This window comes from Zonotrichia albicollis, chromosome 3, assembly GCF_047830755.1.
Source record: "Zonotrichia albicollis isolate bZonAlb1 chromosome 3, bZonAlb1.hap1, whole genome shotgun sequence".
In the NCBI taxonomy this organism is placed as follows: Eukaryota; Metazoa; Chordata; class Aves; order Passeriformes; family Passerellidae; genus Zonotrichia; species Zonotrichia albicollis.
In genome coordinates this window covers 51270053-51289253 of record NC_133821.1, presented here as the reverse complement: position 1 = coordinate 51289253, position 19201 = coordinate 51270053, and the positions used below count along the sequence as shown (strand labels likewise).

At 38.4% G+C, this 19201-nt stretch overlaps 1 protein-coding gene across 26 annotated transcripts in view; it reads right to left on the bottom strand.

Annotated features, from left to right (window-relative positions):
* Positions 1 to 952: 952 nt before the first annotated feature.
* Positions 953 to 19201, bottom strand: part of AFDN (afadin, adherens junction formation factor) — a 115346-nt gene continuing 97097 nt past the window's right edge. For 8 of the 26 annotated variants that reach the window (XM_074537387.1, XM_074537393.1, XM_074537394.1 and 5 more), the window contains 6 exons: positions 17101 to 18123; positions 15257 to 15292; positions 10634 to 10768; positions 7923 to 8439; positions 3909 to 3987; positions 953 to 3150 (listed from right to left, as the gene is read on the bottom strand). In XM_074537387.1, the coding sequence (XP_074393488.1) occupies positions 3006 to 3150; positions 3909 to 3987; positions 7923 to 8439; positions 10634 to 10768; positions 15257 to 15292; positions 17101 to 18123 (1935 nt within the window). In that variant the 3' untranslated portion in view covers positions 953 to 3005. The remainder of the gene's footprint in view (positions 3151 to 3908; positions 3988 to 7922; positions 8440 to 10633; positions 10769 to 15256; positions 15293 to 17100; positions 18124 to 19201) is intronic. The other 18 variants (XM_074537402.1, XM_074537411.1, XM_074537407.1 and 15 more) reach the window with 10 other exon arrangements.

Sequence of the window (19201 nt, the reverse complement as noted above, 5' to 3'; positions counted from 1 at the left end):
CTAAGGGCCATCATCAGTAAAAGCACAAAGAGCTGCTGCCAAGGCTGACAGCTCATGTCCCTAAAGCAAAGCAGGTGCTGCAATGCCCAACAGCATCACACTAGTGTGCTCACTGAGCAAACCTGACCTGAAGGCATAGTCCAAAACATTTTTCCCACTGAAAATGCATTACTACTGCCCATCACACAGTTTCTCTCATAAACCCTGGAATAGTTTGGTCTAGAATAAGTTTCTATGACAAAGTTCACAGCTGCAATAACTACAGACTCAAATACACCACTTTCTGTTTGTACTGGCTCTTTTGTTTAGACTGAAGGACTCACATACAGAAGAGCAATGGATTGTTTCCCTGTTTCCATTTTCTTCTAGTCTAGACAGTCTACATTCAAAATCAAAAGTGGTGTTCTTTTGAGGTTATAGGTGTACATTTTCAGCAGATGTACACCTACAGCAGAAGGCATCTACAGCACTTCACTGGGGCAGGCTCCCTCCCCAAGCAGACTTTGAACTGCTGACTCCCATTAACCACAGCAATCCCAGTGGAAACTCTGCATACACTATTTACTTCTCCAAAAGATGCCATGTTCTAGGTTCCTCTTTGCTGTTAGAAAAACAACTTTGCACTTGAGGAAGATACAGATACAGTGTGATGAGTCTGTATGATCGACACCACTGGTATTTACTACTTCATAAACTGCTGGTTAACTGTAAAAATCACTTCCTTCATGTCAGCACTATAGGTATCAAACAGGCTAAGAAATTCTCCTGATTAGTGAAGGTCAGCCTCTGTTGATTCTCCATGTAAAATTAATTTGAAGTTTTCATATGAGATACACTGACTTTGCTCATAAATACGTTTTAAGAGGACAGGCAAGGCAAAACATATTAAGAGCCCCTCTGGTATATTGTTGTTAGGAATGCAGAATTAAATAAGAATACAAAAAACATTAAATGCAAAGTTAAATACAATACAAACTTTATTAAAAATAGGTTGCAAGTGAAATACAGTAGAAATGGGAAACTACAGCAGTTTTGATGTTTGTTTTTTTTTTTTTTCAAATAATGCACAGACAAATATGAAAAGCACTTTTACACATATTCACACTTGACCTGAATGCCCAATAGCGGCCAAATCCACTCAACTGAAGGTTATAGGTATTTTTTTGCTAAGCCTTTTTCAGAGTCTAGCAGCAACAGTAATTCAGCCACAGCATAAGTTTTTTTCTTCAAGAAAAATGTGTCACTGTAAGGCTGCTAGTGTTCTCAAGATAAATTGGGAGAGGCTTGCTTTTGCTGATGAACAGACATAGCAAGCATGCAGATCCTTCATTAACACTTTGAACCAGTTTAATCTTCTACTTCATATTTAACAGGTGAAACGGTAAAAGCACACTTTCAAATAAGAAACCTGAAATACGTAAAAAATATTTACACTCCAATTTTCATTAACCTGCATTAATTTATCATACAACTCTTATTAAAAGTGATTTCATTCCTAAGGCAGTGAAAGTCTACCCCTTTGTATTTGGAAGTGTGCACAAATCCCTAAATATATATTTATAAGAGAACAATATGATACAGGGAAAAAAAAATCATCTAAAGCCAGTAAAGGGCTTTGTCAAATAGAAAATTTGTTTGGAATCACAATATATATTGTCTTAACATCACACAATGAGAAAGACTCTGATGAGGTCCTTATTCCCAACATCATCAGCCACATAAGCATAGCTGAGGAAATAGTGGGAGGAAAAAAGATTAACAATTAAAAATTAAATAAGGCTATAACAGTGTGAAAAAATAGCTTGAACTGCCAAAAAGGCTTTCAGTACAACCATAATAGGATGTCAGTAAAGCCAGCTAGACGGAATGGGAGCTCACTAGCACTGCTCCTCAGCATGAGCAGGGATGGTTCCTTGCTAGCACACCAGCTCTGGTAATGACCTTACGAATGTTCCCACTTCCAGACTGCAGTACTGTATTTGATGCTTTGCACTTCAGTCTTCTTCTCAATATGCCCGCTGATATCTCCATAGGAAAAAAATCTATTGCTGAACTGATAATAACAGACTTATCAATGCTGTACCAGGCCTAATTGCCCTATCACTTCTGATATGAATTTCTCAGAAGACATACCCACGTGTTCTGCTCACCTTCTGTAATCCTTGCCTTTAACACACTACTAACATTTTGGTCCTAGCTGATGAAGGGCCACTAAGTGTAGCCTACTATCTATTGCTTATGTAATTTTTAGTGAAACAGTTATCCAAAGGTTGTTATCTTCACATTTTTTCAAAGTCTGAAGCACATATAGTGGGGATACAAGAACGTAGACTTTTCCATAACTACAGATAAAATCTTAGGCATCCATTTTAAACCAAACAAATACAGAGGAATAGAGACATTTTTATTCCAAGATTCTATCTAGAGAATGTGTCTAGAGAATGTTATGCCAGTACTAAGTAATGGTAAGATCTGTATTGATATACTGATTCTTCTATGAACACCATACAGTATGTCACACTTGCATATGAAACCTTATTTAAGGTGGCCCAGACATTGGCTTCTTGTCAAACAACCTAAAATACTAACTTCTAGTGCACAGTTTAGTTTAGGCAGTTCAAGCTATTCTCACTCTCTCTGCTCAGCAGCTAAAACAAAAGTGTGTCTGTAAAACACCAGGAAACAGAACTTATCTTTGACAAGTGCTACTTGGTCTGGTGCAAAAGAACTTTACCCCCAAAACAGAAAAAAAGTTACCTTCACGTGATTCGCATCTTTAAAAATTTACAGTGCTTTCATTGTATAAACCACAAGCTCCTGGCAAAGTAATCAGTTTTCTTGCTATTGCAACATCTCTAAGTCTTAATTAACAGTCTTAGATATAGAGGAATCAAAGTCACTCCTTTCAGAAAACATTCATTTTCTGTTCATACTTAGTAGTGTGCCCCCAATCTCAATCCCTCAATTTGGAGATCATCCATTACATCTGATAAGGTGCTTTAATCTTATTTTGTGTTCAACTCATTTTCCAGTTCCGTTAGTTTCCTAGAAGCTTTTACTTTATTGGATACATCCTGACCCTGTGAAAAAAGTCGCTGGCGTTCCTTGAACGTCAGGTTTTCTGGTGCTCCAGGTAAATCTGCATCTTGACTGCAAAGGAAAGAAAAAATATTCTTTATAATTCTCATCTACAAGATCCTTAAACATAATCATTCTTGATGACACGTAATTACAGCTTCTTTGACTACAGCAAAGCAGTCTCCATTATGTTCTGAAAGGTTTTGTTCCTCACACATACCTTTAACTCTGACATTGTGCTGTCACTTGAGAGAAATTCATGACTTGACCATTTATTCCATGTCAAAATAAATGGAAATGCTTGCCAATTTCAACGTGAATGGCAGGTTATAAACTAAGGCTCTGCCTGTGTTAGCACAGCATTACTGCTTTGGCTAAACTAAAGCAGTTTTCTGTGGTGGCACATTTCTAAGAAAAAGCACTGGAAGTGCTTTTCTTGTCCTTTTCTTATCCCATCATCAATATGATACATGGTAAAGCCTGTGTGAGATGTGTACACAACTTAAATCTTTAATGCTTATTACAGGTTTTGTAAGAATCCCACTGCGGAGGTACTGTTCAGATTTATAAATACACCTAAACCAGGTGAAGTTGCTCATTTACAGTGACCATTTTGCTTACTTGTAGAGCCAAAACTTGTTGCTATTCAGCAATGTTTCAGATCATCTAAGGGCTTGTGGAGAGAACTTAACTGTGTTTTATAGTAACCCATAACAGAGCCAACAGCAGAACTCTGGAGCAGCCCCCGGAGATGCAACGATGACAACAGAAGATACTGCAGAAGCTAGCCAAGTTAGTTGTATAAAAGTCAATGGACTCCTGTATATCACCTTTTAGATCTTTTGTCTCTTGGATCCCGATAAACTTCCCCAGCAGCAGCTCCTGTAGATCCAGTGTATGAATTTATTCCTTATGCAAAAGAAAGAAGTAGGTTTAAGTACAGCAGCAACAACACAGAAGTTTTATACTGTATTCCTTCAAAAAGGTGCAGTGCTTCTTTCAAGAAACAATTCAAATGAGAATCATAAATAATCAGAGGTCATGTGATCTCTAGAATATTTAATCCCAGTACTATTAAATTCAAACCCTCTTCAAATGGGCTATTTTTTTGATTCCTAATTTTGAGTCAAAACCCATTTTGTTCAGATTGTCCAGCACATGCCAAATCATGGTCTTTTATCTTATTAAGCCTTATTGTAAAGCAGATACTAGAAGCTGTTCAAGAAGATCAACAGAAAGAGCAACACTCTTCATTATCCTGTGACAAACTTCACAGGAAGTAAATTAGCTGTAGCTCCTCTTTCTGAGGCTAAAAGTAAGCAAAGATTAGCGTATCCCATCTTTGCAATTCAGCAGAATCAAAATTTTAGTCGCTGCTAAGTCTGATACACAAACTGTATCACTGAGATGGCCCCTCCCTCCTGCCTCTGAATTTAAATTTCAAGTCCTGCAGCACTGCACCTTTAAGTTGATATAACACACAGGTTTTACACATTATATTAATTCCTTGTAAAGGCCACAAGACAAAACCTTTTATTTCCAATCAGAAGCTTAATAATTTAATTTATATTTAAGACCATATTCTCTTAATAACTGTCATGAAAAGAGTAAAAAGAAGTGTAGCAAACTACTCAGATTTGTCTTCAGACAGTTCTGATCTCAATATTGTTCATGTTATGTCTTGTGAACCTTCTTTGGTACAAAAGGAGATGTTTGCTTCTTCCACTGGTACATCTAACTTCTCAGAAATATTCAGTAATTGTGATTGAGGCTAGAACCCATAAGCCAATTTAGCTAATGTGTTGTAGGACAAATTTTTTCCATCAAAAATTTGCAGCAAACCAAATCATACTAGGTATGCCAGGCATATAAAGATTTTTTTTTTCCTCTTAGTTGTGAGTCTTACATTCCTGTAAGTACTGCCTTCCCTACTTTGAAAAGCTTGTGGCTGGATCCACAAGGTTTCATTTGCATTTAGATAGTGTTTTTCATTTGGGTGTTGACTTTTTCCTTGGTGAGCTGACAGACCCAATGGTCTTTAAAGACCCAGTGGAAGAAAGCACGAGAGCAAAATTTGCAGAAGCATGGTTCACTAGAGTTAACACTCAGAACAGGAAAGAGCTGTAAAGGACAGGAATGTAACAGAGTTAGCGAGATGGGAGATGGTCAAACTGCACAGTGAATTCTGCATTTTGTGCAAACGGCTTTGTACGTTACGCAGGCAGTCTTCAGAGAAGCTTGAGCAATCAAGTGAAGTTAACCTGTTCTCATGGCTATTTTAAAAATTATGAAATAAGAGTATTCATAATTAGTTGTATGGCTTATGAATTAGGCTATTAAAGGCGAAGCATCATACTACAATATTCCTTAATTGTTACCAAAACCCTAACCAAATCTTTGTAAATTGTCCTTTGATTGTTTTCCACAAAAAACAAATGTGCACAAACAATACCACTGAACATTTCACTTTCCTGAGATTAATTTTTCAATTAATATTAACAGAAAGCAGGATTAGAAATGCAATTATATACTAAATAGCATTCCGGGTTGTGGATGATGGGAGCCAGGGAGAGTGGTGGTGACAACTAGTGACTGATGGCTCTAGGGTTGCCTAACTGATTACATGTGCAGCCTTCTAAGTGCCAAATAGGGAAGGGAAGCAACAGTTTTTGCAAGCCTACATGCTGTGATGGAAGGCACATTTTACTTTTTATTACAGTCAATTTCAAATAAGAATTCCTAGAAAGTCCTTTGAAAGAAAAAAAATTAAGTACAGACATAAAGTACCCATGTTTCATGTCAGAAGCCTGCCATTTCAGAATATTTTTAATTCTTTGTGATATCTGGTGTTCAAAAGCTGAAGCTCTTCTGGTACAAAATTGGCTGTGGGTTTATCAGTTATTTCAGGTGCATGGTAGTAAGCATTATGGTAGTACACAGCATGTAGCGTCCAGAATTATACTCCAGTTTAATGAAAACACACTGAAAAGCTAAAACCTTTCCTCACTTTCCTTTAAGATTCAGAACCTATTACAGAGTTAGAGAGGAGTGACAGTGGGTTTGCAGAAGAGAGGCTATTACCACAGAGACGACTAGATCCTGAGATCTCACATGCAACACCAGCATAAATTATCAGGCTTCCCCTGACTTTACAGGAGAATCACTGTAGATACTTTTTTAATGCAACTTGGGTGTTGTGCTGACCACAAACAGTGGAACTACTGATCATCAACTGCACCAGTGGGACAGTAATTATAACTGAGCTAAACTGTCCTTCAGTAATATTAAAAACTACACAATACAGTGCAGAGCTTCTCTTCAGCACTGGAAGCAGTTCAATGGTAGCAGAAGCTTATCAGCCCTGCAAAGGAAAGAATGCTAATTTTCATTGCTGGAAAATGATGACTTGAGCCTCAACTGAACAGGATGTGGACAAGCAGTTCAGTAGCTTTGTATATATCCTAAATCAGAGTCACATATTATTGCAGCTGGATTAGAACTGCTTCTAATAGATGGAACCTATTTGGAGGCTCATATCTTCCCAATGCCCAGGGCACACTGCTGAATAAAGCAAGTGAGTGATTTCCTAATTTGTTAGGTAGCCAAAAAAAGTGATGAGGGATGTAACACACTACAGGATTCCATCTGTGCCACTTGAGTCCAGCAAACAAGCTGGCCATTCAGCTAGAAGCCAGCATAAACACCTTCCCTTGGGATCTCAGGTGACTTGCTACCTTTTTCATTTTAGAAGGATTAATTGATCACATAGAGTTGGTTGTCAGGCACTTGTTAACTGCCAGTGTAAGTAAAAAGAATAAACTATGAGAATGTCATGGCCACCACCTTCAAAAGAACATAGAAGAAAAAAAATGTAGAAGCACCAGCAGATGCCGCCATTTAAAGACTAAGTATTGTATCAATAAAGTGCAATCTTGTCAGAGTGAGACATACTCAAATAGTCAAGTATACAAGATTACTCCTATACAGCATCAGTTTAAAAAATATCCCCAGACTTTGGACTGAATTAGCTTTGGATTCAAGAGTATAGTTCAACTAGTACTCTGCAGGTAAAATATGGTGCTGAAGTTCCTGGCAGCTAGAACTCTAACTGAAATTAAACTTCATTATGGTTAGCTTGGAGTTATACAACAACAACAAGACGAGGAGTCAAAGAAACATAGAGGTATAGAAGGGAAGGAGTAAAACAGTACTAAGATGAAATTTAGATTTTTGTCTCTCTGCAAGGAAACTGCACTGTACAAACCAGAAATTCAGGAATGGTGCCTAATACATGAAACTAACTGCAAGACCTGTATTTCCCTTGGTGCTTGTGTATTTAAGATCTACATCTACAAATACAAATTTTAAAGCCATTTGCACACACTATTAAAAGAGAGAGAACCCTGGTACCAACAACAAAGCAGAAGATAAGATCTGTCCATGAACCCATTAGGAGAGATTTCCTGTGTTCAAGAAAGGTGCACTTCCAGATGCTCTGAGTAAACAGCAGTCATACAAAACAAATCACTTAAAGATACAGAGTGAAAGCCAAAACCAACAGTACTTCAAACTGATTGAGTAGCAGTTAAAATAATTTCTGATTCATACATGAAAGATGGAATTTTTGCTTTTGAAAAGTTTGGGTAAAGAGCAAGAAAATTTGAGAGATCATAATAATTAAAAATTGAAGGATTCATATTAAGATCAAGATTTAAGGTAGATCACCAGAGTGAAAATAGTGATTAAGGGAGGGGGAAATCACAAAATAAGTGATTAAATCTAGAACCCTGGAGTTGAAAATACAAGGACAGTTTTGAAGAGATGACTTATTTCATTGTTTCTACCTTTAGAGCTGCTGGCATGGACGAAACTTGGTTTGTTTGATGGGGGCGGGGGCTGGCTTTTTTTGACAGTAGTACTGTTGGCATTGACAGAAGATGACTGGAATGAGTTGGAAAGAAAGATGCCATCTGAAACTGGGCGAGGCTGGCGGGAGGGCTGCTGTGGCTTAAGGGTGGCAGGAGGAAAGTCACCATAGGATTTTCTTGTGCTGGAGTACTTATCCTGACCTGCTAGATTGGAATCCTCCTCCTCATCATCATCATCATTGTAAGCAACAAACTTGGCAGTATAAATCGTGTCAGGGGAGAGGACCTGTGTTTTGAGGTAAGAGGTGTTTCGCTGAGGTGGGGGAGGAGGAGCGTTAGATGAAGGGGTTGGGGATGGGAGTTCATATTCCCGTGGAAGCGGAGGTCTGTACAGACCAGGCTCGTCAGGTTCCAGCAATCTTCGCTCAGCTTCATCGTGCTGCCTGCGCCTTTCAGCCTCTAAGCGACTGTAATACTCCTCTTCCTGGCGCCTCTAAAAGCCCAGAGGAAACAGAAACACAGTGGTCAGACATTTCAATCCACGAGATTTAAGCTTTCCATCAATGAGCTACAAACATCTTCTGTCAATCCTTTTGGTCTCCTTTTCTGGCTATAAGCAGGGCATCTATATGTACTTGTACAGAGAACATTTACTACTAAGAGTGAATGATTTTCGTGGGTGCACTGGTGTTTGGCCAGTGGTCAAACCATCACATTTGCAAAAACCCAGCAGCCATCCAGTAACACAGTGTAGCTGCTATTTACAGATTTACCACTGCCTGTGGTCACTAAAGCAACTGCCTGCGTAAACTAAGGGCATTCCAGCATTTATTACTCAAACTGTAACTACAGTTAATAAGGTGCAGATTTACTAAAGCTGTAGAGAATCTGTGGGAGAGGAATATAACTAAAATTAACTACTGCCTTAAAGGAACTTTGTGATTTTGTTTCATGCTTATACAATGTAAATTAGTCAAGAGAGCCTTGGAATAGATGACTCCTAACCAAGTTTCTAGTATAAACACCAGGAACACTACTTTCACACAAAAAAAGTATTACGAAGAATTTTTCCAAAACAGGCATCAAACAAATACTGTTAAAGGCATTTAAAACAGAAATTATTCTAATGATATCTACATGAGGTTACTGACCATTTAAAAGGTCATTAAATACCTTCTGTGTATTCTTCCTCTTTAAAAGACTGTTCTGTTTTTAAACTAAATAACATTTAATTCTGTTCAGCTCTTGTCTCAGACACATTGTAAATTAATACAAGGGTTTATTCAGTAGTTCGATAACAAATGAGGTGTATTTGGGAACTGTATGTACATTACAAAACCCATTGCGTATAAGCATAGAATAATTTCTGCTGGGAATATATGGCATCTGAAATAACCTTAACTTCTGGTTTTAATCCACATGTTTAAAAAAATCCACCTTAATGCTTATCTGTCCAATACTGAGTCAGTTATCCCGAAAAAATAATAAATAGATCTGATCTTGTTCATCTGTGGCAAAGACATGAAACTCATCTCCTTGTACTACTCTCTAAAACCATTTTACTGATGGTGCTGAGTTCTGAGTTGGTAGAAGTATCTTAGTCAACATCTGCCAGTGAAAACTCTTTCAAGTGTGATCCAAATGTCATGTGGCTGCATCATTTTCAGAAGTTAAGAAAGCCATAGTTGTTTTCTGTTGGTTGCATTTTTGAAGGTGTCTACAATCTACTTTTAAAAACTTTCCGCACTCCAGATACACCTTCCTCACTTCTCTCTTATTACCACCTCTTCCACTCATCCAACCATACTGTTTATGGGAAACAATTTAACAAAGCCTGAAAAATAAATGAACAAAGTTTATGTATCTAAAGTTTGGGGGCTTTCTCAATCTTTTTTATTTGCTCAATCTTTCAAGACGAACAACTTTAAAAGCCAGCTTTCTTTCTGAAGTCAGTGTTACTAAGAGGCAAACTGAACAGAAGTAACTGCTTTCTCTGGGAACAAAAAGGTCTTAAGAAACATGCTGAGTCAAATAAGTTGCTTTGTCTTCTAGTTTGATCAGTTAAGCTTCTCATATTTATGTATAATGTTTCAGCAGAACCTACAACCCTGAATTTTTATAATTTGACTGCACACTTATCTGCTAAAATTATTTACTTGCTTTCTAGAAACCACTTCCCTCCCACAGTCCAAACATAAAAAACAATATGGAATATTCATCACTACTCCATCGTATTTCATGCTTCTCTCTGTATCTATATTAAAAAATACTACAGAAATATGTAAGTGCCATCTACTGGGACACAGGAAAACCCAATAGCACTAACTGAGCCATGATAATAAAAAAGGTATGCAATTTATGATGGGAGCTGAAGGAAAACAGGAAGTACCTGATTTCTTCCATAATTTTCAGAAAGGCTCTGAAGTTAAGAGCCTTGCTCCTGCTAAGAACTGTCAGGCACTAAGCCTGCAGTACTATTTCTGCAATACCAGTCAACTCCAGCCAGCAGGAATGGGCTGTTTCTTTAATTCCCTTTTGGTTTGGATAGACAAACTGAAGCCTTGGGCCATGATCCCTATCACCAGGCTACTGTGTTTAAACCCTGCTGACCCAACACTGAGCTGGTACTGGGCAGGCTGAAGAGGAAAGGCCTGCAAGAACCCCTGTGGCATTCAGAAGACCACAACCTTTTCTTCAGCCTCTCTCCTGGTCCGCTCCTCCTCTTGCTGTCTGCGCTCCTCTTCCTGCCTGGCCCGGTCTTCTGCTTCTCGTTTCCGCATTTCTTCCAATTGTTGCTGCCGTCTGCGTTCTTCATCCTGTAACTAACAGAGACACAATTTTAATTGGTCACTCACATGGGCAAGATGGGTCAAAAAGGTAACTAAAAATGTAACTAAATACTGGCATCTAAAAGTAACTCATTCAGCAGAAAATGCTATGCTACAGATCCATCAATACAATTTCCAGTCATTACGAGTATGCTTTGTTACACTGGCTTGCCTAAAATCCCTAAGGAAAGAAGAAGCAAAATAGAGGTGCACAGAAATACATACATAAAAGCACAAATTACACAGGGAGAGATTTTTAGCAGTCATGTATGAACCCCCAGTAGAAGACTGATGTTACTCATGCTCTGAAGAGCTTCAACAACCATAGTGTCATAGGTACAGTAAAATGAAATTAAACACTTGGAACCAAAAGTCCACAGCTACAGCAGTCAATTCTTTTTTTCATTCTGGATTAGAATTTAAGTACCAGAAAATCATGACTCATTAGTCAAAGGGTCAATCCATTTAAAGTAACAGGCTCATTCAGCAAGTCTGCAAATAGACTCAGGAAATAAAATCTCCCACTGTATCTGCAGCAGATGGGTTTTGGAAAAAGCAGAGAGCAAAGAAAAGAAAACCTTTGACTACTGGGATGAAACAAGCGCACAAGAACAACTCATGTCCAACAGACAATACTGGTTTATATACGTGTATGATGCTGCACAGATAGGAAAACTGAGCACTATCCAAAATTTGCCTGATTCTTTAAAGCAAGCAGCATATAAGCCCTTAATGGACAGGAATATTCACTGGTATAGTAATACAACTAGAAATTAACTGGACTACATGCTGTGTTATTTCTTACTGCTGCATATGTTTCAAAGTATCTTTTTTTTTCCTCCCCACAATTAAAAAAAAAATCCTTATTAGTTTAAATCAAAAAATTATTTGATTTTGCTATAAACTGCATGTAACAGAGATACTTTTCTACTCCTAGATTTTATTTTACAATCCAAATTCACTTGCAGAAAAAGACCCTTAAGACACAAAGTAGTACAAGAGAGAAAGAGAAATTAAATCTTAATAGATTTTGTGACGACAACCTTAATGCAAGTATCTTCCTCCCCAATTAATTAATAAAAAAGTATAAACTGTTTGGCTAATTTTCTTCCAATTATTTCCTCCCATTGCTCATTTTTGAGCATGAAAGCTAAAGAACAAAATTAATTTGATGAATGTGTTTTAGAGGATGCTACTTCCAAGTAAATTCCCCTTATTTAGGGCTAAAATTTTGCTGAAAACAACAAAGATAAAGATCAAGCTCAGTTTGCACTGCAGAGCAGGGAACAGAGTAGTTAACCAACTCCCTGCTTGGATTAAGAGTTCATGTCTTAGTTATTAGAAAGACATTATTTTAGCAAAGGAGATAATACTGCTGTCAAAAGGAAATACAGCTAGTAATTCACAGGAGTTTATACAAGAGAAGTCATTTTCTCTTAATAATAAAAGAAGAAAAAAAAAGGCAAGCAAAAACTGCACAGTGAGAAAATACAGGAAAATTCCTGTCCCAACTACATTAGAAAAACACCCTGAACATGGCAGTTACTGCTCCCAGGTTATGGTATGGATGCCTTACTGCTTAGCAGCAAATATTCCTATTCAAAAGCACTTAAATGGTAAAGAATGTCCAACTAAATTATAGAGAAAGTTAGGACTGGTTTGTTTAATTGTCTTCTGACCATAACTAAAGAGAGAAGGCAAAAGTTACCAAGCTGCCCACCTGGTAATTGTTGTTAACATCGGAATTGTAAGAATTGTGAAGACAACTGTATTCAGGTCAGAGGCTATTCTAGCCATAATATCTACAGGAAAATGGCTAAAAATTGTATGGAAGGCAGAAATGAGAATACAGAAACTATTAAGAGATGACATTTCATTTCCTGATGATCACTAACTAGTTTCTATTTTGGAGCATTCTCAGACCAAGGCAGGGAGTGGTAGGATGATTAGATATGCCAGAGCACTTGCAGGGATGTGTCTGTAATTCTGTGTGTTCCAACAGTACCCAGTTCTACCTTCACCCCAAATTTTCAAGATGCATAGGAAAATCAGCTTTGGATCACACTTCTACTGAGAGGGCTGTAAGATTCCCAGATTGAGTATTTTGATTGGATGCTTCTCTATCCCAATCAGTTTCTCTCTTGTTTAAAAGACATATTTTCACCTGATTTACTGAACTTCCACTATCTCCTCCAAAGCCACGTGCTTATATTTTAACAGGGAAGAACAACTAATTTGTACAGCCAGAGTGATGGAGAAGAGCATTCTCCCAGCTGTAACTGAGCAAAGCAGCTGAGCACAAAGCACCCATTCTTCTCCCCTGCTTTGACCCAGCTCTACTGCAAAGTGCCAAGCACTTGCTCAGTCACACAGCTTTGTCTCCCTATTGCCAACAGAACTGCTCCTACACCTCGGAGGGCAGAGAAGTCCACCCTTCCTCCAAGCTACTGATCCTGGTAAAGGGGTCAGTTGGGCTGATCCTATCAGGAATGTTAAGATATCCACAGGCCTGGCAGGCCATTCTCAAATCCAGGAAGTCTCAAATTTCAAAAAACATTAATTTCTCCAACCACTGCTTATAACACTCTAAAAGATGCTCCAGGAAAACTTTAAATTTATATCTATTTATTTAACAACAGTTAAAAAGCTGTGTCAGATCTCACAGATCCTGGGGAATTTAAAAAACAAACACTATCTAAGCTGACAATTCTTGTATTAACTGTTCATCACCTTCCTTCAGCCTTGTAATTAGAAGAACAGCTATCAACCATGCTCACCCTAGACATACAAAATAAGCATCAAACAAGACATGGTTTTGTTGTTGCTGGTTTTGGGTTTTTTTTAAAAAACAAAGTAGCAATTACTTGGGTATATGAAGTGGCATTGTTTAGATGCATTTATGTCTCAAAAGTCATGTGAATGGGATAAAAATAATGAAATTATGAAAAGTAGTATTTTCTGGGTGTAGCGTTCAACTATTTTAGTATTAGCTTGCTGCCTTTTTTTAAAACTAATTTTATGAACATCATAAATCATCGACTGATTCAGGCCATGCATCCATCTAGCCCAGTATTTTTCTGTCTCTGACCAAGGCAAAAAGAGCTGCACTTGAGCCTGGCCTTCTCTTCTAGCATTCCCCTGGCATTTAGCACACTGCCAGAGATGTCATCTGGTACAGCCTTGTCTAATCCTCTCAGCAGCTGCTTGCAGGCGTGATGTCTATGTATTTGTCTAATCCATTTTTCAAGCTGCTGATACCGTCTGCCTTCACCAACCTCCTGTTGCTGAAAGATCCAGATGTTTGCTGTCTGCTTGGAAAAGCTTTCTATCTATTGAGCTGCAGCTCCAGGAGTCAAGGTTTGAGAAAAAAAAATATAGGTAGTAATTAGAAAATATTGATAAGATGCTAAGTCTGAAAAATCCATGACTCCTGGCTTGTCCTTAAATTCAAGAAGGTGAAATGCTTCACCTGTTCCACTGCTGTAAGCTGTTTAACACTCACTAGCACACAGATACAAAACTGAGCACCTTAGTTTTTATAAGAGGTATGCATTTTAGAAGGTGATTTTTTTTCATAAGGCAGTGCTGAATATTCAAATCCATATTTTGAACCGACACATTGACAGTTTTTCCAAGCAGCACAAATTAAATTTTACTAGCATACCCTTTCTTTTAGAACTGGTACACTAATTACACAGAAATTGACTTTGAAGGGGGTGTATTTTTGCTGTGGAAGACCACAAAACTCCTTTTCCATGCCCAATGAGTGCAATAAAATACAAAATTAGCTGGAGTCATAGCAATTACGGTTGCAGTTTGAAAGCCTGTCATGTCTTAGATGCAAGAGAATAGTATTAACCAATTGAAACTGAAATGACATTGTAATTTAACGATTGCATGTTTATGCAACCAACTTGGAAATGGCAGTTTGGAAGTGATTTCTGAGTTTACAATCCATTTTTATGTTAATCTGCCAAAACCAAACACCTGTAACACCTGCAAACAACAGGGTGTCAGCATGTGCTGAAGAAGTGCGCTGCATTATTAGGGTCTCAGTACAATTTCCCTTCAAACTGTAAAGGAAATGTTCTTTAGAGCTCTTCTAAAACCTGCATGGGTGCAAAAGGGAAGGGAAGCATTCTTACCTCACAGCCTGTTCATTCAAAGTTATTAGTAAGATTTTGTAAACAAAATTGCACAAATCAGTAGATACAGTTTTTATGTTAGATCTCTGCTGCAACAAACAAATCAAGTCTGCAAGCAGAACACAACATCTAAGAGGAAGGAAACACAGGGAAAGGAATCACCATATCTGAAAACATTCAAATGCATGCTTGCAGTTAACTGACTGCTTACAGTACCATAATGATCTCTGAACACCCAAAGATGCCAGATCATCATCCAAAGCACATAGGGCTGTTATTAATAATAATAAGGAACTGAAATGGGAAAGAGATATTGAAGAGAAAGAAACAAACATACCAAATCTAGAACAGAGATTGCTGGCACAGCAGTCTGCTGCAGGTAGTAAGAAAAGGGAAAAAAAAGAAAGATGCACAATGTAAATAAAGATAGGTTAGACATGTGTTATTTCAAAAGCATTTTCTTTTATTTGTTTAGTTGGCTGCTTTAGAATGAGGAACTAAATGGACATAAATGTGAAATACAGAAATTAAAACAAATAATCCAAAAATATCCAAATAATCCACCTCAGTAGTTCTGCAAAGATGCTACTTAACTGCATCTCTAAAAGCGAAATGTAATCAAAATGAAAACATGAATTCAGTTCAATACAACTGTTATTTTTTAGTTTCAAAATGTTCCAAAAAGCTGGAAGAACTTCATGCACAGTGTTTTAAAGCCAGCACTTGCAGAGAAGACTAATATTGTTATGCAATACAACTGGCTTTTTTTTTATTAACACGTGGCCTTCTGAGCCTTGCCACAGTAAAATTTTTAAGACATTGTTTGTTAAAATGGCAGTTACACATTAATTTTTTATGCCCATAGGTAACTGTCTATATGCCACAAATTGCCTCTTAGCAATGCTGGACTTTAGGGAAACCTGTTTGCCGAATGCATATTTATTAGCTTTTTCTTTCTTCAATTTCCAAATTTGAGGCATCTATTCTTTTACACAGTAATAAAGTTAGGCATAAGGAGGAAAAAAGGAAAGCAATGCAGACTGCAGCGAATACAAGAAGAGTAAGTTTAGGAAATGAAGCTGCCAAAACAATCGTGAACTCAAATCTCACTCAAGCCACCAGCTATTTCTAAATGTCAAAACAAGCATGTCCAAACATTTCTCAGGAATTAAACACTGCTTATCACAGAATTAAGTCAACTCTTCAAGACAAACACACAGAAGACACTGAACATATTACAGAGCTAGCTTTTAAGCCTGGAAAAGCATAGCTGTTGGTATGTAATTTTGGAATCCATGCTGTTATTCAGGAAAGAACAGATTTTCCTATAGACACTTTTTCTCAATAACAGTAGATTTAGCAGAGTCTTGGGAGACAACAGCCACCAGCAAGAATAGTTAAAAATTTCACCATACTGTTCAGTTGTATTATCTTATTACATATATTACGAGCTTTCAGAGAACTGAAGCTAAGGTAAGCAAACCTCAGATGCTGATTAAACTGGACACCATGAAAAATCCAGGCCTCGGATTAGGAGGAGCTGGAGCTCTAGACAAGGTGTATTAGCTATTACACCACCCAATACCACACAGCTCAATGCTCCCTCCACTGCTGAGGTCAGCACTGAGGGGTGGTAAAGGCAGAGGTAGCAGCTGTATCAGACCAGCAAGTTGGAACGTCTGTTCAGCTCACTAGTCCCTGGAAACAGTATGCATTCAGTGTCTGTGTTCATGACCCAAGACTATAAATAAAAACTTTTAGAGGTAAATACACTGGGGAGGAGAGGGAGAAATCACACCATTTTTATTCCTGATTCTCCTACAAACTTACGTAATTTAACATCTTTTTGCTTACCTTTCTCCAAGCAAATTTTTAACACAGTTTACCTTCTAACCATACTCTAGGTACATGGCAAAATACCTTTATCCAAAGGAAACTTTTCTCTCCCCAAAACCAGAAAAATAAATTCAATTGCTAAAATTGAATTCTATAAAAGGTAGCTTCGAGATTTTCACAATATATTACTTAACTGATGAAACCACTCTAAGTTACTAATTTTAAAATTCAAGCCATTTAAGAAAGTCTCATCCTCCTTTACTGTCTAAGAACATCAAAACACTCAAAGCATGAAAACCCACCAAGCTAAAAATTAACAGTATTTTTTTCTAGAAAGGATTTTACCCTTGCTCTTCTTTCTGCCTCCAGTCGCTGCATGATGAGCATAGTATCCACCTCATCATCCTCTTCTTCATCATCATCCTCATCCTTTTGCTTTGATTCTTGCAGTCGCTTTTGGAACTGCCACTCAAGCATGAGTTTGCGGAGGCGGTCGTTTTCTTCTGCTGTACGATCAGGTTTGTTCTGAAGGTCCTGAATCTCTTTACTCAGCATGTCCACGATGTGCATCTGTTGCTGCTTTTCCAGCTTCTCCTTCGCATCCCGTTTCCACGGATCTGGAGAGAGGCTGTCACCAGAGGACAGCTCTTCCTTGCTGATGGTAATGTACTGCAGGTCTCTCCGCTCAATAGTCCGCGGCTGCTGTTGGGGCTGCAGCTCTCGAATAACTGTTTCTTGAGGCCTCTGCAAAGTTGAGGGCTTTTCTGATTTCACTTGTTGAAGGGAGACAGGAGGAACCATGGGCTGAGTAGGAATTAGTGTCTGAGAACGCATTTGGCCCAATTTTCTCTCCTGCTCACGACGTTTCCTTTCTCGTTCTTCTTCCAAACGTGCCTTTTCCTTTTCATACCACCTCTGATGCTCTTCTCTTTTTTTACGCTCAGCAGCAGCTACCTGGGAGGATGCTTGTGCTCCTATCTGGTTTGGAGGAGGAGGTGGAGGCAGAGGCAAATCCATTTGTAGTTCATCAAATTCAGCAGCATAATGCACTGGAGGAGGTGGTGGCGGAGGGGGAAGATCTGTTCTGATGGGCTGGGAAATGGCCACTGGAGTCGGCTGGCTAGTGGCTGGAGTCTTCCAACGGCCAGGTCCACTTTTAGCTAAACAAGAACCAGGCGACACTGGTTTGGAGGAATGGTTCAGATGTTCCTGGCTAGATGTGCTGGAATCCACAGATGAATTCATCCACTGATCGCTGTCTGACTTCCGATCAATGTACTCCACATCCTTGCGTATAACAACTTCCAAACGATTCCTCTCTGGCTGGAAAACTTTGTCTCTGAGCTCTTCCTGAGAACGAGCTACACGCTGAAAAATATTAAACAAGGCATGTGTATCACAGTCCATCCACATTAAAACATATTTGAAAATGGCTTACAAAACACATTCTTATTACTGAAAGTAATTACTTTTAACAAATTTCAGCATTTCCATACCCAGTAGGTTTCCCAAAACCAACAATAAAATATTTTTCTCAGTCTTCTTAACTCATTTAAGCAATGGAAGACTTAGCAAGCTCCTGGGAACTGCCTGGTAACTGGACTGGGAGGAATGATGAATGCAAAATGGAGTTTAAGCTGAAAATCTCCCCAGCTCGCACAGTTTCTCAGGACTATCCCTGACACCCCCTCCCCCATGTGTGAGTATGGAAGTCCTGGTAGCTCTGAGCAGTGGCTCAGTCATATCAGCTCTGCCATTCAGACTTCAGCTGGCTTCACTGAGCATCTTTCCTATTGGGAAAGCAAACACAAAGGCTGCAGACAGAGAGACAGAAGAGCGCCTCTGCCTACCCTCCTCCATTAGCAGGAGAGATGCCCTGCAGGAAGCTCCCATTACTGACACAATTCAGGGTACAGAATCCAGGCAGGCAGTCTAATTCTACCTGCTCCTGGAACATGAGTATAATGGTCTGAGATTTTTGTCACTTTAGTGCAACACTAAGTCTTTTTCTATAGAAGCTCTGGGTCCCATTGCACTGAACAACCACCTGAAAAGGAACACTGGACCATAAACCAGGATTATTAAATCTGTTAACGATTTTCTTGAAGCAAATATTCATACTTTGACTGTTAGGAACTGCTAAGCACTGAACACATAATGCACCAATTATCAACAATTCAGAGAAGACTAACAAAGCAAACTTGTTTTATCTTCCTCCATCAATGACCTTAACCATGACCTCTAAAGAATGCCTTCTTTGAGAGGAACAAGTGTATTTTTTATGCTCTATTAGTCCAACAGAGCTGAACACAAGTTATTTGTGGTAGATTTGCTGTAAAGATGCACCTAGCCAAAGTTTGCTAATGCCTTCAGAATAGAAAACAGGCATTTAGCAGCTTTTTTTACAAGCCCTGTTTTTTCTGCAAAGATTAAAGTGTATTTTTTT